At 39.7% G+C, this 26,404-nt stretch overlaps 2 protein-coding genes across 2 annotated transcripts in view; one reads left to right on the forward strand and one right to left on the reverse strand.

Annotated features, from left to right (window-relative positions):
- The window catches only part of LOC114656856 (40S ribosomal protein S25), a 1,002,297-nt gene that overhangs the window by 308,539 nt on the left and 667,354 nt on the right, over positions 1-26,404 (reverse strand). The window lies entirely within an intron of this gene.
- Positions 1-26,404, forward strand: part of tecta (tectorin alpha) — an 89,581-nt gene that overhangs the window by 34,516 nt on the left and 28,661 nt on the right. The window contains exons 11-20 of the mRNA XM_051932253.1: positions 7,286-7,350; positions 7,843-7,982; positions 8,596-8,883; positions 9,710-9,847; positions 9,986-10,151; positions 11,006-11,418; positions 11,495-12,065; positions 16,241-16,836; positions 17,221-17,791; positions 23,773-24,404. Of these exons, the coding sequence (XP_051788213.1) occupies positions 7,286-7,350; positions 7,843-7,982; positions 8,596-8,883; positions 9,710-9,847; positions 9,986-10,151; positions 11,006-11,418; positions 11,495-12,065; positions 16,241-16,836; positions 17,221-17,791; positions 23,773-24,404 (3,580 nt within the window). The remainder of the gene's footprint in view (positions 1-7,285; positions 7,351-7,842; positions 7,983-8,595; positions 8,884-9,709; positions 9,848-9,985; positions 10,152-11,005; positions 11,419-11,494; positions 12,066-16,240; positions 16,837-17,220; positions 17,792-23,772; positions 24,405-26,404) is intronic.

The raw sequence follows: 26,404 nt of genomic DNA on the forward strand, positions 1-26,404 counted from the left end.
TCAGGGATGAGCAAATGTGCCCATCTCCTCTTTCATTATAGTATCTGCAAGGAAAGTGTCGGCTAGGTTAATGGATAGGAAGCCCCCTGCGGCATTGTGGAATGTTAAAACTTCCTTGTCTTATATTAGCTCACTTTCTACAGGACTCTTTGCCATTTAGTATGAGGATTGAAATTCAAGTGTTGAGGATTTTTCTGCAGAAACTGATCCCACCACATTGTTCCTCTGTTCTTTACCATAGCATAATGGATTCCTTTGACAGCTCACCTTAGCTTTGCTGAATCTAAGTACAGGACAGTCTAGGGTCACTGCTTCAGGGAACTCAGTGTAGCATAGATTTTCATTCATTGGCCTAAATAAAGACGATTCCACTCTACTGAGCAGATAGACAATTCCCTCTTTTCCTCCCTTGCCGCCAATATAAAAGCATAGAGTATGTGCAGACAGCATGAGGGGCACAGACTGGGCAAGCAAACCCAGCTATAAAAAATGTTTCAGGTCACCCAATGCCTCCCAGTGTGTCAATTAGTCTTCTACCTGCTCAGATTGTGACAGGCAGTGTGTCCCAGACTTTTCTTCCTGTTCAGGTGATAATTCCAGGGATACTCCCAAGGCTCTTTGGAGTTTAGCTATCAGCTCCTAGCACATAACCAAGTATTATTCTCAGATCAGTCCCTTACTCCTGGTTTATTTGTATCTATCCATTACATTTACTTACTTGGCTGACACCTTTATCCAAGGCGACTTACAACATTTATGATAAAATTGGTGACATTTCTTTTTTGGTTTTCCAATTGGAGCACTGGCAGGTCAAGCGACTTGCTCATGCTCACACAGTGTCAGTAGCAGGATTTGTACCCATGACCTGATGGTTTGAAGCTACTACTACTACCACTGCTCCACACTGCCTATCCTCACAGTGTATCATAGAGGTTCCTCCTGCTTTATCCACTGCGTCCTGGAGTAATCAAAACTCTCATGTCAGTTCCAATATTGATTCCTATATGTCAGTGAGCACCCTGCCACTTCAGTCCTCCATTCCCCTTGCATAAGACCCTGTACTTCTTTTTTCCCTCTGCCCTTTGCAGTTGATGGATGTGATTTGATGCTGGCTATTAAAACCGATGTACCTGAATTGTCTGATCTCCTCAATGATATTTCCACTGTAATCACCAGAAACAAAGCGGGCAGATAAGAGCAGAGTAGTGTTTTTAGATAATCGGTGTGTTATAGGGGATAAGGAACGAAACTGTTAAACTCCTGCCTCTGACCCACTGTGTGACCCTGAGCCATTCATGTACTATAATCTTTTATGTTTCAAATACTGCAGTGGGCTGGCACCCTGCCCGGGTTTGTTTCCTGCCTTGCCTTCCTGTGTTGGCTGGGATTGGCTCCAGCAGACTCCTGTGACCCTGTAGTTAGGATATAGCGGGTTGGATGATGGATGTTTCAAATATAAACAATGTAGGTAAACAGTGTAATAATGATACATAGCCAGGAAACATTTCTTTACACAAAGACTTGTGGAAACCTAGAATAAACTACCTTGACATGTAATCGAGGCAGAAACCATGACAACCTTTAAGATGTATTTGGAAGACGTATTATGACAGCTTAACTATTATCTAAACAAACGAGCTTCATGGACTAAATGGTCTCCTCTCGTTTTGAAATTTCTTATGTTCTTATTTTCTACATAGTGAAGGACTAAGATGAAATAGGTTTATTAATGTATTAAAGGCAGGATGAAAAAAGGCTATTTGATGGAGTCTTTGTAGGGTATTCAGGAGGACAGCCAGTTCTTTTCTCCCCAGTATACCTGCATAGTGAAGGGAACATATACAGGGAGTAGTGCTCAAACAGCATCAGGACTTTAGGTGGTCATTGGATAACCCAAAAATGTTTGCCTTTGATTAACTGGAAGTTATTGTGGATCTGGGCCTAAAGTCCTTCCAGCAAGATGGCCTTAGAGCTTGGAGTTGGGAGGTAATTATTACACAAGGGCTTAACCTGCCAGAGGTGAGAGACAGAATGGCAAGAAGTGAGCAGAAGGAAAATGTGAGATAATGGCTAAATGGACCCTTGGATGGTCGATCAAGTTTAGTTTGGTCCTGAAGCTGAGGTCTTTTGTTTTCCACCTCTGTGTTTACTGTACCCTTTCCCTTTAGTCATCACTTTTGTCTTACTGATCATTTTTGGGTTTTGGGATCAGCTCTAGAAGACTACTAAATTCCATTCCCTTTTATTTATATGTCAATTTTCCTATGCTCAGTGCTTCACAAATATTCAAAAGGTTACAGTCAGAATAGAAGCCCAGAAACAAAACTCAATAAATAACAACTGATAGAAACTAGTATCAAAGTACTGAACACCAAATGAAAGATAAAATAAAAATACTTGTACAGTATTTGTAAAGTACCTCAAGATGGTATTCAATTAGAAAGCCAGTTTATAAAATAAAGAATATTGGTCTGGGGTCTCTTGCCTGTAGGAAGCACTGTTAGAAATGCTCTCTGAAGGCTTCTCAACAAGAAGGCATCATTACATGCAAACATTTGAATGCTCTACACATGCACAGTAAATACCCCAAAATGCACTTACACAGAAGCACGTGTGCACTCACACTCATAACCACAAGCTGCTTCCAGAATACTGTGATGGCTAAGCAATGGCTCAGCTCATTATTTGTTTGATCCTTCAGAAATATTCATTCAATTAAACACATTTATTTATTTAATCTTTTATAAAGTATGTCATATACAATGCCTTGTTTTAGGAATTTGTCGATTTTTCAATACCCCAACTTAATCTCCAGAGAGTTTTGGAGTCAGAGTACAGGGTCAGTTATTTGTACAGTGTCCCTGGAGCAAATGCAGGTTAAGGGCCTTGCTCAATGGCCCAACAGAGTAGCATTCCTTCTGTCACAGCTACGATTTGAATCAGCAACCTTTGAGATACCAGCCTAGATACTTTAGCAAGACAGCCATCATTCCACCCACATATATAGCTATATATATATATATATGGCCACACATATACCTTTATTCATACATATATAAATATACAAGTCACTCTGTGGTTACTCCTGAAAGTAACTAACTGTGGAAGGGCAACAAAATGAAATGAAATAAAGTACCCACAAAAAAGAATATAAAACAAACTCTTGATGCCCTACTAGGTTTTAATGTCCAGACTCTTCCCCAAATTTCCCACTGCTTAAATCATAGTGACTGAAGCACCAAGAACTTTCTCCCACTTACTCCCCAAACACTTTTTTCTCTGTTTCTCTAACCTTAGGCAAGACTACCAGAAAATTATTTTGGAATACCTAGGGCCACCTCCCTCCCTCTGGTATCCCCAGGTATTTCAACCTTCCTCAGCCTGAATTCCTCATTAAAGAGCTTGGCATACTTAACAGACTCCAATGCTGCCTGCTCTCCATAATATGATGCAGAGGTATATATGTTCCCAGCAGGAAGCCTTTGTTGCCATCTGTCAACATGGAAGAATTCCCTTGTTCTTCTCTCATTTCACCCCATGACCTTTCTCTTACACCAGTAACCAAAGAATATTTACATTTGGAGACACTTTGTAAATACAGCAAATGTCATAAACCATCAACTAAGATACATAAGATACTTGTGGTGATAAGCTGTTTTGAGTTCATCGAACATGTCATTGTGCAAAAGGAACTCCAGTTTTGTTCCACCTGTTCAGAAGACACTGTTCCAAAAGTGTTGGGTTTTGTACAAGTGTTGCGTTTTTTTCTTTCGGAAAAAAGAGGCTTTCTTTTGGCTACCTTTTCATTAAAGCTATACTTATTCAGTCTTTTTTGTGATAGTATAGTCTTATAAAATTTTGTATATTGACAGAGGCCATTAGAGCCATGGATATACCATTTGGATCCTTTGAGATTTCTGAGAACATCATCTGTTCTGATCTTTGAGTACACTTGCTGGTACAGGCATTCCCAGGATAATTGGAAACTGTCTAGAATGTTCTCCATGTATATAAAGGTTTCTCACTGCAGAATGACGAACTTCAAATTCTCTAAAAATGGCTTTTTACTCTAACCAGTACTGATGAGTTGCAAAACTCTGACCTTCTGAGATCACTGCACATTAGTATGACATGCCTGAATTCAAGATTCTGATTTTAGACAGAAGTGGTAACACTTCCTGATCATTATTAACTACAGGTTTAATTCCCTTCATAACTACTATGGAAACAGTATAGGCATATACTACGTATTAGTTTAGGTGTTGAAATACTAAGGTGTTGTGCCGTGTTAGCCATTATGGATGTTGTGAGAAGTCAAACAAAATGACATCTTTTATTGGCTAACTAAAAAGGTTACAATATGCAATCTCTTGAGGCAACTCAGGCCCCTTTTTCTTCTGTATCTGAGTCTAATATTGTCCTGCAAAGCCCATTGACAAAATCAAACTCTGCAGTGATATGGAAGAATTCTTCAGAAAACGCAGACTTAAAGAATTTTTCCACAAGAAAGAAAACTGACACACAGGAACCAACAACAACAACCCCACTAATAAATCTACATGGACACCAGAACCTGATAGAAACTCCACCCTGGACAATTATATAGACTGCTTCCAACAGACAGACAAAACTGGTATCCTAAACAGGCAGCAAAATCAGATAGAAATCATTACTATTGATGAGCAGAGAGCTATACATTCACTAAGGGAAAATACAGAGATCATTATCAAATTAGCAGACAAACGGGGTGCCTTAGTTATCATAAACACATCTGACTATATATAGGAGGCACAAAGACAATTGTTCAATACCATGTATTATTACAAACTACAGGAAGTCCCCAAAGATCTCTATAAGAAGGAACTAAAAAAGACAGTAAGTAGCGTTCCTCTTGACATCAGGGATCATGTAAGCAGCTTAATTCCTGAGAACCCCAAATGGGTTACTTTTACATGCATCCTAAGGTCCACAAAGAAGGGAACCGAGGAAGGCCTATAATCTCCCTTATGGCTATGGCTGTATGGTTCCATTACGGAAAATGTTTCAGGAAGGGTGGAGCACATCTTTAAACCACTCACCCACAATACAACCAGCTAAATCCAGGACACCACTGATTTCCAAAAAAAACTGTCTGCTATAGGCCCCCTACCTGAGGGAACCTTACTGGCCACAATGGATGTTGAGGCACTTTACACAAACATCCCCCATGATGATGGCATATTGGCATGTGAAACGTACCCTAAACAACAAGATTTACCCACAGAGTCAGTTACATAAATGATAAAATTCACTATGTCACACAATTTATTCACATTTGGATAAGACTTCTACTTGTAACAACTGAGGGCTGCAATGGGCTGTCGGTTTTCACCTCACTATGCAAACCTATTTATGGCAAAATTGGAGGAAAAAGTTATGTTAATGTGTGTCTTAAAACCAGTTTTGTATCTCCATTACATAGATGACATCTTCATAATCTGGACTGCCAGTGAGAAGGACCTCCTCCATTTTCATAACGAATATAATTCTTTCCACCCCAACATAAAGCTGAAGCTTCATTACTCAAAAACAGAAGTCAGCTCCCTTGACACCACCATTCAATTAAAAGATAACACCCTTGTAACTTCTTTGTTTTCACAAACCGATGGACAGACGGACCTACCTGAGAACTGATAGCTTCCACCCCAGGCATATACTGTAAGGCGCTCCATTATTTTCAGCCAAGCAATACGTTACAACCATTGCCATACCCAGAGACAACCTTCTGGAATATAAAAACAAAGACAAGAATCACATCCCTCTTGTTGTCACCTATAACTCACATCTTAAAACACTTTGAAAAATTATAAAAGAACTAATAATGACGAAACGCTGAAATATGTATTTCCACAACCATCTCTCCTGGCATACAGACAACCACCAAACCTTCAGCAACTAACTGTCCGAAGCTCCCTAAGTGTGCCAACAGAAAATGGCACATCTCCCTGCCTACAGAAAAGATGTAAAATGAGTGATTACATTTATGGTACAGATTGTGTAGTTACACCATTCTGCCGACTAGAACATCGCATTAAGGGATTATTTTCCTGCAGTTCATCTAATATGGTCTACCTCATTCTGTAAATGAAATTGCACTCTATGTGGGAGAAACTGGACAAACACTCCGCCAGAGAATGAACTTACACAGGTTCCATCATGGCAACAGAGATGTTCCTGTAGCGGCTCACGTCAACAGCCATGGACACTGTGAGAGGGACTTTAAAGTCACAGTGCTTATGGGCAACTTTAGAACACAGCAAGAGACAAAAGAATGGGAAGTTAAACTCATGGTAATAATAACACATTACAACATGGTTTAAATAGAGACATAAAGACACAGTTTAATGGCCAGATATGAGGATTGTTTGCATCTCTTGGACTGACCCAGATAACCTGACTACAGATCCACATTTTATGGAAAAACATCATCAAAAACTTCAGAAGACTCAGCTGATCGGTTATCTTATCAAAAGTTTTTGACTAGACATTTTTCTCCTCTCTTACTAAATGAATCTTAGCCTGGAGAGGTCTATTAATTTTTTACATCTAAGATACCTCACTTAAAGGTTTTCCGATGCTGTATCTGTCCTAGCATCTATATAAACACCAGGAATTCCAGTCTCTGTATTACATCTTGCCTGAAGAAGAGGCCCAAGTTGCCTTGAAAGTTTGCATATTCTAATCTTTTTAGTTAGGCAATAAAAGATGTCATTTGCTTGACTTCTCACTTATGTGTTGAATAAATAATTACAGTAGAATGAAATATCTTATGTATTGTTTATCACCTTAGGTTACATTTTAACTGTAGGACTTGGTAAGGTCCTCATGATTGTTAGTTATTTCTGCTATGTAAAACCATATAATTGAAGAAGGCATTATTGTCTTTTTCACATGATGCTGCTTATTCCAATATTAGAATAAGGGGGTTACAGATTGCCCCAGAAGGGCTGGACACAATGCAGAAACCAACTATGGATGGGACATCAGTCCATCTCTGGGGTCATTTACACTAACACTCACAATCCCTCATTCAGTGCCAATTAAAAGTTGCCAGTAAACCTTTAGTTATTTCTTTGGGTTGTATGAAGACACTTGAGTACCTGGAGAAATCCCAAGTAGATATGGGCAAATGTAAATAAAGACAGCAGGCAGGCATTGAAGCCTTGAACCACCATGTCATCTTTGATTGGCGTAAACGGGTATTGTATATAAATACAAATATTACATTATTTTGTTTCTTTGCCAGAATGTTAACCCAGAGGTCCCAGGCCAGCTGGATCTATGTTGCTTTCCTACTTGCACCCAAAACAGGTAAGACAATGATTGTTCCAGTTAAAGGGCACAAATAATTGTGAATACAGGGGACTACTGTACACAACGGCATAGCTGCTAGCTACTATAAAGCAAAGTTGCAGGATCTCAAAGTTCCTGCTCTTCATTCAGTATGATATTGATGAGACAGCACAATTCCAAGTGTCATTTTGAAATTCCTGTGTTGTAATCCCTATTATGTAAAACTGATCTTTTTACCCTACGCACATTTTCACAGTTTAAGATCTTGCCAATAACACACAGTGCCATGCTCAGTGATATGCCCTTTATTTATTCTTGTTGAGTTTAAGATTCTGTTCTCTTGCTCCATGTAATACTGATAGTTCTGATAGATTGTGCCAAGGGTCCTGGTGAAGTGCTGTTTACTGTCATAAATGCATTTGCGGATAAGTAAATGGCAGGCTAAATGGGGGTGAAGTGGAAACTGTGAAATATTATTGTCATTTGACTTGTTTTTTTATCTCTTCTCAGTCCTCTGCCAGGACATCCTGTACCCTTTTGGACTTGCACACAGAGACACAGAAACTCCTAAGATGGATGATGGTAGTTCTGCTGAGATCCCTCTTCTAATTCAGTTCATTTTCTTCAATATGCCCTACCGTTCCATCTTTGTAGGTATCACCACAGCGTGACAGCTGCAGGTTTGGAATGATGCTTGGCACATTTTGGTGCCCTGGTTTCTCACTTTGCCTTATATAGATACTGCATAGCTAAAATTTTCAAATTATCTGTTATGTAGGGTGGGACTCAAAAATGTTCTTAATACAAATCACTTTTTACCCAGTGATAATAAGCCTGCATTACTGTACAAATGACTAAAGAGCTGAACATAACTACAGGATGACTAAATAGCTAAACAAAATAGATAAACAAAAGTTCACTGACATAACCTTAATTACCTCACTTTGTTTGCAGATCCTGTCATGTTTGTACTTCCTGTATCCATCCAGTCATCCATTATCAAACTCACATGATCCAATATGAAACAAAAATATACACTGCATGAGTGTTTAAACGGCAGGGCAGTATGGGGTTGAGAAAGCAATCAAATGCCGGTTGACTATTCAACAGTTTCCTGACCTCACTTAACTTTGAGGCCAGCATATTAAAGCTTTATCTTGAATGACAGTTGTTGGTATTTCATTAATGTCATTTATTCAGTCTAAAGCAGGTCAGTGTGGGATGACTACTTAGTTCAAAATTCTTTCTTATATGTTTTTACAGGTGAACAATAATGGTGTGATTTCCTTCAATGTGCAAGTGAGTCAGTTCACCCCAGAGGCCTTCCCACTGACTGACAGCCGATCCTTTATTGCACCCTTCTGGGCAGATGTGCACAATGGAATTCGTGGCGATGTGTACTATCGTGAGAGCACCCACCCGGATATCCTGCAGAGGGCAACACTTGACATTCGGAAATATTTTAAGAACATGGTCTCCTTCACAGCAACATGGGTGTTCATTGCCACATGGCATCAAGTCACCTTCTATGGGGGCAGCCAGACGACCCCGGTACATTAGATTTCTATGTTGATTTGAAAATGTGTAAGGTTATCTTATATCAGGGTGCTTCTGCATTACGAAGGTACCACTTCACTAAAGTTGCTCACAAGAGAAACTCTTATATTATTGTGACCAACTCTCAATTATCTTGTTGTACAGAGTCAAATGTGCCATAAACAAAATTCAAACTAGCCATTAAACCATATTTTCTACTTTATGCAAGCAGCACAGCAGGTTGATACACAGGTTAGGATGAGTGTGCCCTGGCATGGGCTACTGCCCCATCAAAGTTTATTTTTTTTGCCGTGCACACAATGCTGCCAACATTGTTACCAATTCCCCATGACGCTGTACCAGCAAAACACTGTTCAGAAAATGAATCAAACAACTGATGTACGGTCTACTCTGGGTTTACATTCTATATGTTGAGTGTGTATCCTGTAAATATCAGTACAATGAACTCTTAAAAAATTTGGAAATGTAGTTTTTTTTAAAAGCACAGTAACACAGATGAAATAGTTGACACTTTTTTGCCACATGAACCAACAAGCTGGATGCAGTATACACACTTGAATAGAAGTCTATAGTCTTCTGCAGACATTTAAGCATTGTCGTGCATTGCATGGTTGGTTATTACCTAGGAAAAATTGTAAAATGCATGACTAGTGATCATGCCCTCCCCATCTGGTGTATCTGGATGGAAATTATCCCACAAATCACATGATACAATGGATAAATCTGATTTACATCATTTCTATACACCACAACGGTCAATGCCCTTTTGTATGTAATATATGTGACTAGAAAAGTGTACTGGTTCTGTTCTCTAATACAGGTAAACTCCTTCCAAGCTGTGCTCATCTCTGATGGAGTTGCTTTCTTTGCCATGTTCAACTATGGGGACATCACCTGGACGACTGGGACTGCAAGTGGTGGAGATCCTCTAACTGGTCTGGGTGGGACAGCTGCACAGGTACTAGGGATAGCAGGAAACTTTGGGTAAAAAAGATATAAAAATATGGATGCATAAAGTGAGAAAGGATTGAGGTGGGATGCAATTAGGAAACATATTTTCCACATTTTTAAGGACATTTGCATGTTTTGCCTTTAGTCAGGATTCAATGGTGGAGACGTCAACCATTTCTTCAACCTGCCAGGATCGCGTTCCAATGAAATAGTGAACATTGAACAGACCACCAACGTCAACCTGCCTGGCCGATGGCTCTTCCGCATTGATGGGGATCAGATTGACCCAGCCAATGGATGCAGTCTCAATGGTATGGGATGAAATAGCCGATAACTTGTTTTACTATGTGCCTGATAAACCCAGGGAACTGAGTCAACATTCTTTAATGAAGTGCTGCCTGCAAGAGATTTAAATACATCTACATCACTGAACATATTCTTTAAGATGATTCCCCAGATTCTTAAATAACTACACAATTAAGAAATTCAATGGAATACAAATAAAGCAGTCAACATATGCTCCTTGTTGTGCACTAGTACTGGAACTCTGTTTTTACCTGAAGCTGATAGGTTAGCCTACCAATAATTATGACAACAGAAGTCTGGTCTTTCTGATTTAAACTGACATAGTGGGTTAGGTCCATTGTCTGAGTCTGACAATCAAAATCTTGGTCCTCTAAGAAAAACTAACAGTATGCATGTACCTTCATGAATTAATTCAAGTACCCTTGGTATGTCTCCTTAGTCTACATAAAACTCTTATACTATTCCTCTAGTTGATAGTTACAGGTTGAGTTTGGCCCTCATTATTCATTTTGACATCTTGGGTTTGTTTTCTTTAATCCATTATGTAAGCATGGGTTTGGTCTGCCAAGTTAATTGTGACATAACAGTTTTAGTCTGCCATTTAATTCTAAAAAAAATTGGTTTAGCACATTGTATTCACAGTGGCACTTTTGAATTGGTTCCATTGATTAATTCTCATATTCACCCATTTGCCAGTCAATTGTAAACTTGTGAGATTTTACACCATAATTAATACTGACACCCCATATTTGATTTTGTACATGCAGCTAAGCAGACATAAGAGTAAAGGCATCTGAGCTCTTTACCAGTGTGTATATTCACAGCATTTGTTATTTTGAAATACTCCTTTTTTTATTAGGTCGATTCTACAGACGTGGAGAGATCTTCTGGCTTTCAGACCAGTGCTCCCAAAAATGTCGCTGCCTGGACGTAGAAAATGAAATCCAATGCCAGGACCTTCCATGTGGGCCACTGGAGACTTGTGAGCTCTATGAAGGGGCTTACCACTGCCAGCCTACACGCACCAGCACCTGTGTTGTTTTTGGTGACCCACATTACCACACTTTTGATGGCTTCCTGTACCACTTCCAAGGTACCTGTTCGTACTTGCTAGCTCGACCCTGCTGGGACACACTGGGGCTTCCCTTCTTCAGTGTAGAGGCCAAAAATGAAAACCGTGTTGGCACCTCTGTGTCTTGGCTGCGTGATGTCCGGATTGAGGTCTATGGACACCACATTGTTCTCCCTAAGGGCAGCCTGGGTCAAGTGCAGGTGAGTTAGCACACTTTTACAGAGTCTCTAAAGAGTCCCTGAGTAATGAGTTACTTTTTTGCTTCTTTTTCTATAGGTTGATGGCATCCTGAAAACCCTTCCAGTCCAGCTAATGTTGGGGGCTGTTCGTATTTATCAGAGTGGTGTGGCAGTAGCTGTGGAGACAGATTTTGGTCTACTAGTAACATATGATGGACAACATTATGCATCAATTTCTCTACCCAGTTCCTACTTCAACAACACCTGTGGACTCTGTGGGAATTACAATGACAACCCTGGTGATGATCCATCCCTTCCTGATGGAACACTGGTGGAGAATGTGGCAGAACTGGGTGGAGGCTGGCAGGTGGAGGACACTGACTGGCGCTGTACTGATGGCTGTGCAGAGAACTGCAGCCTCTGCGATGCTGCCACTGAATCCTTCTACTTCCGGCCTGATTACTGTGGCATAATCAACAAAACAGATGGCCCATTCCGAGACTGTCGGGCTGTGGTGGACCCCACTGCATTCGTCTATAGTTGTGTCTATGATATGTGCAGCAACCGTGACAATATTACCACACTTTGTCAAGCAATCCAGGCATACGCTCTGGCCTGCCAGGCCCTTGGAGTCACAATCCGCTCCTGGAGGTCACGCACATTCTGTGGTGAGTCCTTGATGAGATTGCAACATATAGGAGCTGATAAGACTGAGCAAGAGGCAGGAATGAACACTTGACCCAGTCCATCATCTTAAGCATACTGGGCCAATTTAGAGTCTCGGGTCAAACTAACCTGCACATCTTATGGAAATGAGGTACCCAAAGGAAAACAATACAGACATAGGTAGAATGTGTAAACTCCACATAGATAATATGTACATGGGACAGTAGACTTGATAAATCATCTCTGTTATAACAGCATCTTCTATATTATGTAGTGAGCCAATGTGAATCCATATTACTAACCGAGAATAAACCGGATATGGATGCAGGGACACGGCGATGGGACCATGAGACGTACTGCGCAGGCGCGCGTCTCATAAACCGCAAGCGAAGTCGTATCCACCGCGAACGAAGGAGTCACGGCCCAAGAACGAAAGGGCTCAACTAACGTGAATGAGAAATGAAGCAACAATGCGCCCATAGCTACCACTAACAACACAACCACACAAAAAAGAGGATTCTGCGCTGCACCCCAGAGTCAAACGTGAGAGGCTACGGAGGCCCAACAGGTCCACAAAGATAGTACGAAAGGCGCAGGTGTCACCGCCATATTGTGAGTGGCACTACTGCGGAGTGAAGGCGCAGGCGTCACCGCCATATTGTGAGTGGCACTACTGCGGAGTGAAGTTAGGAATAATGCGCTGCTTGGGATTGTACAAACCGCTGAACGCTTTACACCAAATTCAAACACAATACAGCTCAACGATACAAACACGCGCCCACCTGGATAAGATCAATGAACGCAGGCGCCTACAACGCGCGTCTGAAACTGCAGAAGCAAAGCAGGCACGGGTTCAAAACGAAAGACCACAACTGACGGAGATAAATAATCTCTTTCAAATCTATTTCGGGTTACCCAAGACCAGGGGTTGGCGAGCGAAGCGAGCAGGGGGCAGAGCCCTCTAGTATGAGTATATCACACAGACAGAAAATATGTAAGAATAAATATATAGGTAATTGACACAGCAAATTTGCTGTAAGTATTATAAAATAAAACTAAAATGCAATAAACAATTAAAGTTTCACAATTAAGCAGAATAATCCAGATCAGGGGTACCCAACTCCAGTCCTGTAGGGCCCCAGTGGCTGCAGGTTTTCATTCTAACCCTTTTCTTAATTAGTGACCTGTTTTTGCTCTTAATTAACTTCTTTTGAATTAATTTTAATTGACTTGCTATTGAAGACTCAGACCCCTTAATTGTTTCTTTTTCCTTAATAAGCAGCCAAACAATAACGAGATACAAAATGAGCCAAAACATGAACAGCAAACTGTGTCCATCATACAATATCTGAAAATAAAGAAAGCTGAAGGAGTCAGGAATGTTGACGTTGTCAGGTCCCACATTTTAACAGTGCTCTTAGAAAAGAGAAAAGCAACAATTTTGGAAATGTCTGCTATTGCACAATAATAGCTGCAACTAACCAAGTAATTGAAGAACGGATTTAATTAACAACAAGAATCACCACCTAATTAAGAAACTGGTAGGGCTGAAATTGGTTGGAGTTGGAGGCCCTGACTTAGTTGGTCTTCTGTTGGCTCACTCACTTCACATTTCATTTATGTTTGGGTGCCAGTTAAGGAAAGAAATTAAGCAATTCAGAGGAATGATAAAGAAATTCAGGCAAACAAATCGTAAAAAACAAGTCAATTAAAATGTATTCAAAAGAAGTTAATTAGCAGCAAAAACAGGTCACTAATTAAGAAAAGGGTTAGAATAAAAACCCGCTGCCACAGGGGCCCTCCAGGACTGGAGTTGGGGACCCCTGATCTAGATAAATCACTGGTGCATATTTCCATTAATGTTTGTATTTTCTGAAGTGTTTTAATCAGTGCTTGGTCAAGTGAGATTATTACTGAATTCCTATGACATAAGCAAGAACATTCAACAACTTCAAAAGCAATTTAATTACACTTTATCCAAAGTGTAAATATTTAAAATGAAGTTAAGGTGTCACTGTTAGAAATTAACTTTTAATGTATCTTATTGAGTAATGCAAGATTGACTAAAATTGAAACTTGAAGTAAGCATACTGTCACTTGTGTGCTTGAGGTTAAAGGATTTACAGAATTTACTGTTGCACTTTTTTTTTCTACAGAGTGGTGGCATTTATAAAGATGCTTTGTTTTGATATAATTATTCTTAGTTCTAGCTCTTTTTGTTTAATCAAGCTGCAAAAGCCACCAAAAAGGACTAGACTTAGTGTACAAAGTCTTTTACTAATGTATATACTTCTTTTAACATATTCAAGAAAATGTAAACTTATGATACAGGATATATGTTCTACAAAAGGGATAAAATGCTAGTAAAATCTTCACCGTACTACTGCTAGCACTAGCAGTGATGATACTACTGTATCAGAAGGGCTTTGAAAAAGAATGGGCTAATATGTTAAGGCCAGCATAGTTTACTACTTCTTATTCAAAAAGTGCTTCCAAACAATATTTAATCAGCACTTAAAATTCTCCATGGTGCTAGTTTCTGACACAGTGTTAACTAGTTGGTTACTCAGCTCTACTGTTCGTTGTATAGTTTTGTCAGAAAGGTATTCTCACCTATTCTTTAGCTATTCCATACACCCTTACTGACATGTGCAGTCTCAGTAACAGATGGCATAATCTTAATTTATCATTTTCATAATTTTAAACTCTTCTCTTGGGTCTCCTTAGTTCCACTTTGCCTGTTTAATCACTTAGTGTGCTCTATCGCTTTTATATCATTATTGTAATACTAAACAGGCACACAGTATTAACCATAAAACACCTTAAAGGAATACTACACCCAAAAAATATAATTTTATATTACTTACACCCGTGTACTTGGTAGTGGTAGCCAAGAAAAATTTGAATCTCATGTTTTCATGCAGAATGGAGAGAAAGAAGTTTATGACAAAACTCAATGTTGACCAGTGCTATACCAAGGCAATGAGAAAAACGTCCATGGGAAAAAGAAAAAACAAATGTCATTACTCATGTCACAAAATCCATACTATTATCCTATCATTTGCTCAAAACATGCAAAATGGGTGCTTTTTTTTTTGCTAAATTATTATTAAATAGTTAATTTCAGAATTACCAGAGCATACAGAAACAGTAAACCCAAAGATACATGGGAGTGACTCATCTCTCCCCATCATTCACTGGTCAAAAGTCCGCTCTTTGGGTTTATATAATTCCAGAAGTAACTACTGTATTTAACAATATTTTAGCAAAAAAATATAATTTTTGGATGAAGTATTCATTTAAGCAGTGGATTAATCCCTTAGAGTTTACTCCAGAACAATTTCCCAAGAGATGGTAGACTCTCCCCTTCACTTACATTTATTCTCAAGTTCTAAATTTGGACATTACATATTTAAAAATATTCCCAGGTTACCTGCAACCACCCCAATATTTAATTCTCAAGACACTGTTAAACCCCACTAAGCTATTCTGATATAATGACTTTGACTCTTACATTTATTCAGACATGATGAAATTGCCTGTCATCGGTTTCTGTTAACATATTGGAGGGGCTTTTTCATTTTCTTTCACTGTGTTGTGCTTGCCTCTCTTAATTTATTAAAGTACGGCAACTTGCACACCAAGATCACTAAGATCATCTTCCATGAAATGTGAGATAACCCATGCTCAAATCTTTCCCTCACATTTCTTTTATTACACTGTGGTTGCCACTACATTTCCTAACCTGTTAGATATGTTTTCCATAAATTCATTTTGTTATAATTTGCTTAACCTCCCTTATATAAAAAACAACATGCTGGGTTTGCTTTTTTGCCATACATTCCATTAAACTTGCTTTGTTATAATAGAGTTACATGTAACCTATGTTTATTCTGAGAGGCTATGTCCAATAGGGTGACATTTTTTTTGCAAAAACATATTTCAGGTTGAATAGGTGAGGGCAATTACTTAATTTGGTAGATTAATGCAGGTGTCTATCTTAGCCTGGCTTGTGTGTGGGATGCCCTCTTGTGGATACTATAGAAGCGTGCATCTCTTCTAGCTTAAACAAAATAATATACCAAAAATAACAGCATCAGACAGTTTCTTCAGCAAAAATGGTTTGTGAATTAGTCATGAGCATACATTATAATACACCCTGTCTGTTTGTCCCCAGCTCTCTCCTGTCCTGAATTCAGCCATTACCAGGTATGTACAAGCAGCTGTCCCCCAACATGCTCAGATCTGACATCACATCTATATTGTATGCACCCCTGTACAGAAGGCTGTGAGTGTGATGAAGGCTACATTCTCAGTGGCAACCAGTGTGTACGAAAACAAGACTGTGGCTGTGAACAGGAAGGTCTTTACTATCTTCGCAATGAATCCTTCTGGGCTACACTGGACTGCACTCAGCGCTGTGTCTGTGGATCAGAGGGGGCCATTTTGTGCTTTAATGATTCTTGTATGGAAGGAGAAGTGTGCTCTACAGAGAATGGTGTGTTGGGCTGCCACCCCCGACGTGAAGGAGTCTGCTCCGTTACCCAGAACCAGGTTCTGTCCACATTTGACAGAGCTACTGTATCCTTTTTGGATGAGAGCTCCTATTATCTGGTAAAGATGTGTGGTCCTGGGATCACCAATTTGTCATCTATAGAAGTCAAGATTGGGCGTCGGCTGGTGAACAAAGGCCCTTCTTGGCTTAAACCTGTCATTGTCCGGGTGAGCGACCAGGAGGTGCAGCTTGGGGGGGCCAGCTTTGATATTGTAAAGGTAAGAAAAATACTTTTTTAATTAATCTTCTATTCCAAGATTGATAGGAATCTTATATAGGTTTGGATCTTGGACTCAGTCTTGAGCTGATTGTTCAGTGATTACTGCAAACAGATAAAGATTGTTACTCTAAGTGACAACTCTAATGGTAGGCTAGGCCCCCTTCTCGGGAGGAGAACATGGCATGCCAGGGAATGTGTCAGCTGATGCTATACAAATTTGTTAAGGAAGTAAGGATGTTGTCCTCTGCTGATGACTTTCCTCAGGTTTGCAGTTACAGGTCTTCTCTTATGAACTTCTCTAGTGCCACCTCTTGCTCAAAACCACATTCAGTAATTATAGTAGATGCAATAAACCTCTAACAGACTTTTTGTCTTTTTGCAGCTGAATGGGGAGAGCACTTTGTTGCCCTACGTGCACCCATCCAACATACTGCTGGTGTACCGTGCCCCTGGCAATGTGACTATGCTTGAGTATAATGGTCTATTGAAGGTGCGCTATTCACGCCAGGGTCTGCTGAATGTTACTCTCTCCACCCTTTTCTACAACTCCACTTGTGGCCTATGTGGGTACTTCAATGGCAACAGTTCTGATGAACTACGGCTGCCCAACGGGAAGCTAACAGACAATACTGAGACATTTGCTGAAAGCTGGCGAGCCATCGCTGATGACCTCACATGCAATGGGGACTGTGATGACCTGTACCGCATGTGTGTGGACCTACGCCTCTACCAGAGTTCCTGGTTGTGTGGAAACATCAATGATCCAAGCAACAGCTCCTTCCAAAACTGCCACACAGCTGTCAGCCCCTCACCCTTCTTCCGCAACTGTCTTTACAACATGTGCGTGCGCAGCGGCAATCACTCAGCACTCTGCTCTTCACTGCAAGCATATGCATCTGCCTGCCAAGATGCCCAAGTCTCCTTAGGCCCATGGAGAAGTGCAACTGGTTGTCGTAGGTTCCCCTAGTCTGTCTGTATTTCTGTCTATTGCCTACTTTTGCCAAAGTTTTCAATGGTGCTAGTCATACTATAGGAACCATATTCCTTAAATGGATGCAAGAATGATGATCTTAATTGCACAATCAAATGCTATATGAATATAGTACTTGTGACAGTTAGTTTGTTCTTACTTTGATTACAATAATAATAATATAAATGTCATTGGAGGTCACAGTAATTAACAATGTTGCCTGTATCCTTGCTTTGTTCCTGCGCTCTTGTCATCTTATTATCACTATGAAACAAAAACAAAAGTACATAGAGTATAAATATTTATAAATTTGTGTTCTAGCCTAACTTAGAACAAAAAGCAATATGAAGTTAATTTACATAACTTATCATACTAGATAGTTAAAACAAACTATGATTAATACAAGTCTCACAATCTCTCTCTCTCTCCCCTTCAAACTCTGGCCTCTATACAACATGCCAATATCTTTATCCCAATTCACCCTATGACTTCAAACTTAAAGGACTCTAACATTGAGCAGCCTTTTAAACTTCACTCTTGTATCATCATCCTTGGAATCACATCTACAGTTTAATATGCGCCAATAAAATCTTTGAATTGCTAGGTAAAAATAACCTCCTGGAACCACTGCACTCCAAAGTCCTATTTCCTATGTCAAGGGGCTGATATTCATGGCAAATTTAAGGCTGCCTACACTCTCTGATGGTTAGCCTACCATCTGCCATCTACCCTTCAAAGGAAATTATGTAGGTTTTCCCAGTCTCTCTGTCACTGTTTGACTAATAAAAAATTCAGTTCTCAGGCACCCCATAGCCTTACGGTTTCCACTCCCTGGAAACTCCAAACAACATACTTAATACTGGTATGTGTTTAATTTGAGCAATATAGATGGATTAAAACAGGTGGGTGGGAAGTCTGTCAGGGTGTCCATGCTTACCCATGCTTGAGGTAGAGAGTCAAATATTTATAATCTTATTTTATGATCTGAAAAGCACTGATGACTATCCCAACAAATGTGAAAATGTTTTTCCATAGTTATCAAGTACCTATTTTTCTCTCAGGATTTAGTTATGTTTAAAAGAAAGGCACAAGATGAGCTTTGTGTCTTTATTCTAATCTTTTGTTTTTGATCATTCTAAATTTGTATGTTATGCAACATGCAAATTGATATGCAATGCAGAGTGGTACAGTGGTTAGTGCTGTTGTCTCATGGATGAAGCACCTGTGTCTATCACTGTCTGTGTGGAATACAGTCAGGTCCATAAGTATTTGGACAGTGACACAATTTTCATAATTTTGGCTCTGTGTGCCACCACAGTGGATCTAAACTGAACCAATCAAGATGTGATTGAAGTTAATTTAAGGCATTTAACCAAAACATTGTATGAGCCATTTAGAAAAGGCAGCCATTTTTATACATGATCCCTTCATTTTCAGGGGCTCAAAAGTATTTGGACAAACTAATATAATCATGAATATAATGATCATTTTCAATACTTAGTTGAAAATTCTTTGCAATCAATGACTGCCTGAAGTCTGAACCCATGGCCATCTCCAAGTGCTGAGTTTCCCCCCTACTTATGCTTTGCCAGCTTTACGGCAGCTGGTGTTGCTTGTTCGTTGGACTTTCTGCCTTCAGGTTTATCTTCAGCAGGTGAAATTCACATCCAATTGAGTTGAATTCAGTTGATTGACGTGGTCATTGAAGAAAATTCCATTTCCTTGCATTGAAAAGCACTTGGTTTGCTGTTTTGGCTCATTGTCCATCTGAACTGTGAATCATTGTCCTGTCAGTTTTGCAGCATTTTTCTGAAGACAGTATAGCCCTGTACATATTTTTTTGTCAGCAGTCATATCATCAACAGGCTTTAGGTTTTCATTGAGTTGACAGGACTTGGTGAGGGCGTCACATCCTGAGGCTTGCTGACGTGAACTTTGTAAATGCAACAGGCTGTTGAGAGGTTGTTGTTTTTTTTTCTGTGATGTGAGAGTTGAATAAAAAAAAATATATTTTGCTCTTAAAAACGTCGGTTTTGGTCGCCACTAAGGAACCGGGCAGGAGTTTTTAAAGCTTTTTTTCCCTTTAGTAGGGTTTTTTTTTTTGCTTTTTTTTGCCCACACAAGAGCAAAAGTATATGGGTGTTTGGAGGTACGCATGGAAAAGTTACTTGTACTGTTATCTGTATCTGAACGCATCAAGGAGGAATGGTAGAAAGAAACAGTAACTGATATCGGCACATGTAAGCAAATAACCGCTTCGTAACAGCGATTCCTTAGTTTAAAAGAAAAGAAAAAAAAGGCCGCAGCTGACTTCAAAGCAATAAAGGGGAAGGCTCAGCGGTGTGCAGGTAAGTGGCCAGCGTTAAGACGCCAAATAGGCACAAGGGGCTGTAGGTGCAGATAAGGTAGTAAAGTTTGATTTCTTTGTTTATTTTAGATTGAACAATTCTTAGCGGTCCAGAGGTAGAACAGTTAATTACGGGGGAACATTAATACAGGGGAATACAAACAGTGCGAGTGGAGAGCTTTAGGAATAAGAGGAGTGCATAGTTAGGGGAACACAGAGAAAAGTAAAGTTAGCCTTACAGAAGGACAAACAGCGGGTAGCTGAGAGGGAGAACAGGGAGAAGAGGCAAGGTGTAAAATAACTGTAGCAGTTCTTAGTATTACCATTTAAGTTAAATCATTTAAGAAAAAAAAAGTTAAGGCAGTTTTACTAATCCTAAATCAAATTTTAATAATGAGGCCAGTGCAAAGCAAGTCCTGTTGGATGTTGGACTTTCAGATGATGGTTTGGAGGAGCCAGTTGCCTATGAGGGCTACATCTGCAGGAGATGCCAGCTGATCCAGCACCTCAAGCTTAGGGTCGCTGAACTGGAGGAGGAGCTGGCTGGCCTGCATTGTAGTAGAGCAGGGGTGTCGAAGTCCAGTCCTGGAGGTCCGCAGTGGCTGCAGCTTTTCATTCTAACCGTCTTCTTAATTAGTGACCAATTTTTTTTGCTAATTACTTCTTTTAATTAACTTGACTCTGGTCCTTTAGTTGTTTCTTTTTCCTTAATTAGCAGCCAAACAATAATGAGACACAAAACAAGCCACCACATCACACAATATCTGAAAATAAAGAAAGGTGATGGTCTCAGTAAGGTTGATCTCTCAACCCACCAAAACACTTTGACGATGTTCTTATAAAAAACAAAAAATCAACAGTTTTGGAAATGTCTGCTGTTGCAGAACGAGAGCAGCAACAAGCCATGGAATTAAATAACGGGTTTAATTCACAGCAAGCATCGGCTTCTCATTAAGAAACTGGTTGGAGTTTGAAGCCCAAGTTTAAGCTGGTCATCTGTTGGCTCGTTTCACATCTCATTTCTGTTTGGCTGTCATTTAATGAGGAAACAAATCAATTCAGAGGACTGAATCCTTCTAACATGGCTGTTAAAATAAAGGGGAAAAAGTGAAATAGCAGTGAAAACTGGTCACTGATTAAGAAAAGGGTTAGATTGAAAACCTGCAGCCACTGCGGCCCTCCAGGCCTGGAGTTTGACACCTGTGTAGTAGAGAATTGGAGGACCTGGCTTAAGTGTCCTTTAGAGAGATAGTGTGCACCCCCAAGGTGGCACGGGAGGAGATTCCAGACCAGACAGGTAGAAATAGGTGGGTCACGATTACAAGGCGTAAGGTAAAGGGTGCACACTGTCCAGGGTCATCAACCCCAGAATTAGAAGTGTCAAACCATTATAAAGACTTACGGAGTTTCACAGTGTCTCTGATGATTCTGAGGTGGTAGGCAGGGATGATGAGCCCCAACCGGCCACCTCAAAACCAGTTCCCAGAAAGAGAGAGAGGTAGTGAAAGTTGGGGACTCCATCATTAGAGGGATTGAAGCGCAGGTGTGCACCAGTGACAGAGAGTCTCACACAGTGTGTTGCCTTCCGGGTGCACAGGTGGGGGACCTCCCTGGAATTCTGGATAGGCTCTTGGCCAGAGCGGGGGTGGATCCAGTTGTCATTGTTCATGTTGGAACAAATGAAATACATAAGGGTAGTCTGTCAGTTCTGCGATCCAAATTCCAAGAGTTAGGTGCCAGGCTGAGGAGCAGAACTGACAAGGTAGTCTTCTCTGAAGTTCTGCCTGTGCCACATGCCAGACCAGGCATGAACGCGTTGCTCAAATCTTGGTGCAAGGTAGAAGGGTATAGGTTTATGGGGCATTGGGACTCCTTTTGGAACAGATGGGACCTGTTCCGCCGTTATGGGTTACATCTGAACTGGAGGGGCACCAATGTATTAGGGAGACGTGTGAGTAGGCTAGTCGAGGATTGTTGAAACTAGGGAATGGGGGGAAATGAGTTTAGGACAGGCCAGATTTAGAACTATACATGGAGGAACAAACAACGGTATAGAAATAAAAATGTGTAGTAATGTAAATTCTAAGCCATCATTTAAATGTAGGAGTAACACATTAAAAATAGCTTGCCTTAATGCTAGAAGTATTAAAAATAAGGTAAGTGAGTTGAAGCTGTAAGTAGCACAGCATAATTACGTTATTATAGCAATAACAGAAACCTGGCTAAATAACAAAGATGGGGATGTGTATAACATAGAGGGATACACATTTTTTTAGGAAGGATAGACAAAACAGAAAAGGAGGTGGGGTTGCTGTTTATGTCAAACAGAATTTAAATGTAAATCGTCTTCAGTTGGACAATGAGCCCCATCTTAGTGAGGACATGTGGCTTCGCCTGGACAATATTAGGGAAAGAAGTCTTATTTTGGTCTTATTTTTGCAGATTGGATTCAACTCCAGACGTTCTACCTGTTTAATAGTTAATGAAATAATGAAGTACCTGCTCACACCTGGCTATGGAACAGCTTATATGTCAAATGTCCATATACTTTTGAGCCCCTAAAAAAGGTGGGGGCCATGTATAAAAATGGCTGTCATTTATAAATGGCTCATTCAATATTTCTGTTAAACCCTTTGAATTAATGCTGAAAACCTACACTTCAATCATGTAATTATTTCTTAATTTCAAATCCATTGTGGTGGAGTATAGTGCCAAAATTTTGAAAATTGTGTCACTGTCCAAATACTTAGGGATCTAACTTTATGCATGTTTACCTTGTGACTACATTGGTTTTCTCCAAAACTCTAACTTAAGTTAGTAAGGATACTATTAAACTAGTCTTACATGAGTGTGGGTGTGTGCATGTTTGTGAGTAAACCCTGTGATAGATTGGTGTCCTATCCAAGACTGATTCCTGCCCTACACCTAATACTATCATGAAAGGCTGTAGTCATTAGTGATCCTAAAATTGATTATTGGGATTTGAGAATGTTATGCTACATATTACGTTTTGCCATTTTAGTCAAACTTGCCATGCAACACCCTTTCCAAAATAAATAACTAAATAAAATTGATAAAACACTATTAATCCATGAACTGTTGAAACCTTAATTACTGTTAATCTGTGTTGTAGCCCCCTACTGTTCTCAAAATTTTGGGGCAGATTTAACTGGAGTCTGGGCTGCTAAGGCCTCTATTAAACCAGCATATCTAGATAATTGTTGGGATCTTCAGTAATCTGGACTAAGACTTATCCGAGGATAACTCATGACTCCATATGACACTGATCTGGACAAGAGACTCCAGAAATTATGTTAATGGATTATAATACTGTATAATCATAATAATGCAAGAAAATGTAAATAGGCAAATCAGCCACAAATTAGAGATTACAGAGATCATTGGGATCTATTACCAGTGATTAGGAGTGACTATTTTAATTGTGAAGTAGTCCGATTCACCTAGCTGCTAAGATGGTATTGAGTTACCACAAAGAAGTGTTCATTGCAACAATAAGATGCCCATTCAGATTGGTAACATGTGGTCAGATGGGGAAAAGAGAAAGAGAAAAAACAAGTAAAAAGTATTTACTGTGTGCCTTTTTTTTCTTTCTTTAGCACTTCCATGCCCTGAGAATAGCCATTTTGAGGAATGTACAAGTGCTTGTCCAGTTACCTGCACCAATCTGGAGCCTCCAGCATTATGCCCAATGCCTTGCTCTGAAGGCTGTCAGTGTGACGAAGGCTTTGCTTTAAAAGATGGCCAGTGCATACCAAAAACTGACTGTGGCTGCCAGTATCGAGGACGCCAGCTGTCCACAAATGAAACTTTCTGGGTCGATTGGGAGTGCCAGGAATTTTGCTACTGCAACGGCTCTGACAACACTGTGTACTGTGAGAATATCCCCTGTCGTGCTGAAGAGTACTGCCTAGAGGATAGTGGTCTATACTTCTGTCAGCCACGAACAGAAGCAATATGCATGACAGCAGGCTATGGCCACTTCTTGCCTTTTGGTGGAGAGTCTTTTGATCTGCAAAGCAGTTGCACTCTCCAGCTGGCTACTACACAATGTGGAGAAACAGTAAGCGAGAGAGAGGACCTGGACAAGACAGACAACCTGCCAGAGTTCCGTCTGTCAGTGAGGAGTGAGGACCGAGATACTGGTCAGGCAATATGGATCAAAGGATTTACACTGGAGGTGTACAATTATGAGATCTTTGTGTCCAGGAATTACAAGCACACAGTCACGGTAACCATGTGAGGCAGGCAGTGTGGGTGTCTACAGACTAGGCAGTTGAACTCTAAATCTCAGGGCTGCATGTTCAGACCCCATTACTGAGCCATTCTGTGGTATAAGTAAATCACTCACAGTGTAAATGTGTAAAATATTCCATATGGTACAAAAGGTACTATATAAAATCTGATTTTACTTGTCTGTAAACTGTAGAACTAACAGGGTTTTTAGAATATGGAGCCCATGCCAGATTAAGTTGCTTTGATCAGTTTATTTGATTTCTAGTTTTAGAAATCAAACATCAGATCAAAGCAATTTAGCATTTACAAGTGCAAAAAGATGGGCAGAGGAAGGAATTCACTGTATGCAACACTACTGGATTTAAGTGTAGGTATCTGTAAGTTTTTTGACAGGGGTGGGTGTGAGTAACTGAATAAACATAAACTACCCATTATTCAATACTAAAATACTATTTTCTTATTCTAAACCTGTATATTCCTTTTTTCAGTACAGTCCAAACTGGATAGTCATGCTGCACACTAATGCTGATTTCATGCAAAAATGCCAGCAATATAGTAGTAATGAAATACTGGCACTTCTCAGTAGACATCCTTTCACACTGCCATCCAGTGCCAGCAGAAATACATGCCTGCAAGCCCCTTTAACTCCAAACTGGCACAAGCTGATATATGAACAGATGTTCCATTACAGTGATTGCTTTATTTACTCTACAGCTTTAGATTACAGACAGTTTTTTTATTCTTTTAAACAGGATTTAAAATTCCAAAGGCACTACTAATTCACATAATACAGTATATAAGATATTGTCAATGAGAAATGAAACCATGTAATGGAAACATGAAAGAAAAAACAAATATATTTTGTGTGTCAGTTTAAACATATTTTTAATAAATCAGAGGGAGGTGGTTGTCAAGGCTGGTAATGAACCTACATATGTGAAATCTGCAAAAAAATGTGCTATGTGATAAGTAAAGTACTTCCTTTTTTATTTAATAATCATAGCAGGAAAATCACTTGCCAGATTCCAATTATAGCAATAAATAGATTGTTTCACAAGTGTCGACTGTTTCAGGAGCAAGGTTTAAATCAAGTTAAAAGTTGGGAGTAATTTACAATCTAAGTGTATATGTTTACAGAGTCATTACTATCATATGTGGAGAGTACAATGTATTTCTTACTTGCACATGCTAATCAATATGTAACACACTGCCACTCACCTGCTCCATGATTAGTGAGTATAATTACCGTACCTCAAACACTATAGTTGCTTTTGTTAATCAAGACGTGGGCAAGGATTACCTTAATAAACAACATTGAAATTGGCTTGGAAATGAGCATGGATTTAGAAACCATTATTTATTTGTAGCTCATAATACAAGAAAGCTAGCTAAAGAGCAGCAGAGCTATATTTTAGAAGGACAGTCACCCATAAATTCTCACTATTATAGCCATTTGTTGATTTGATAAAATATCCTGACATACTGTATATTGTAAAAATGTTGTAAGTGTTCCAAGTAACCTTGGTTGGTTGGGTAGAAAGATACTGGTTATATTCTAAAGGAAAAGGAGGAAGCTACTATATTTGCGTACATGGAAAATTGGGAAGCAAGAAGGAGAATGCATTGGATTATTAAGAAGCATTAGACCACATAATTTAACTTCAATCTGAATAAAAACAATAACTTGGGAAAATATTTGCCATTTTACTTTAAGTGATTTTCCTTACTATTCTGATTAAGGATGAGTGAGATTTACTTTAATTTTGCTGTAGTTATTCCAAATACTGATAATAAATGTTCTTTAAACCAGGTTTCTTTGTTCAAAAGACATAACATGCGTTTAATAGCACTTTGATATACATTAGTAAGATATTATTTGGAACTTTCTAGTTATTCAGTCTGCGGTGGGTTGGCACCCTGCCCGGGATTGGTTCCTGCCTTGTGCCCTGTGTTGGCTGGGATTGGCTCCAGCAGACCCCCGTGACCCTGTGTTCG

The sequence above is a fragment of the Erpetoichthys calabaricus genome, chromosome 9 (assembly GCF_900747795.2).
Source record: "Erpetoichthys calabaricus chromosome 9, fErpCal1.3, whole genome shotgun sequence".
NCBI lineage: Eukaryota > Metazoa > Chordata > Cladistia > Polypteriformes > Polypteridae > Erpetoichthys > Erpetoichthys calabaricus.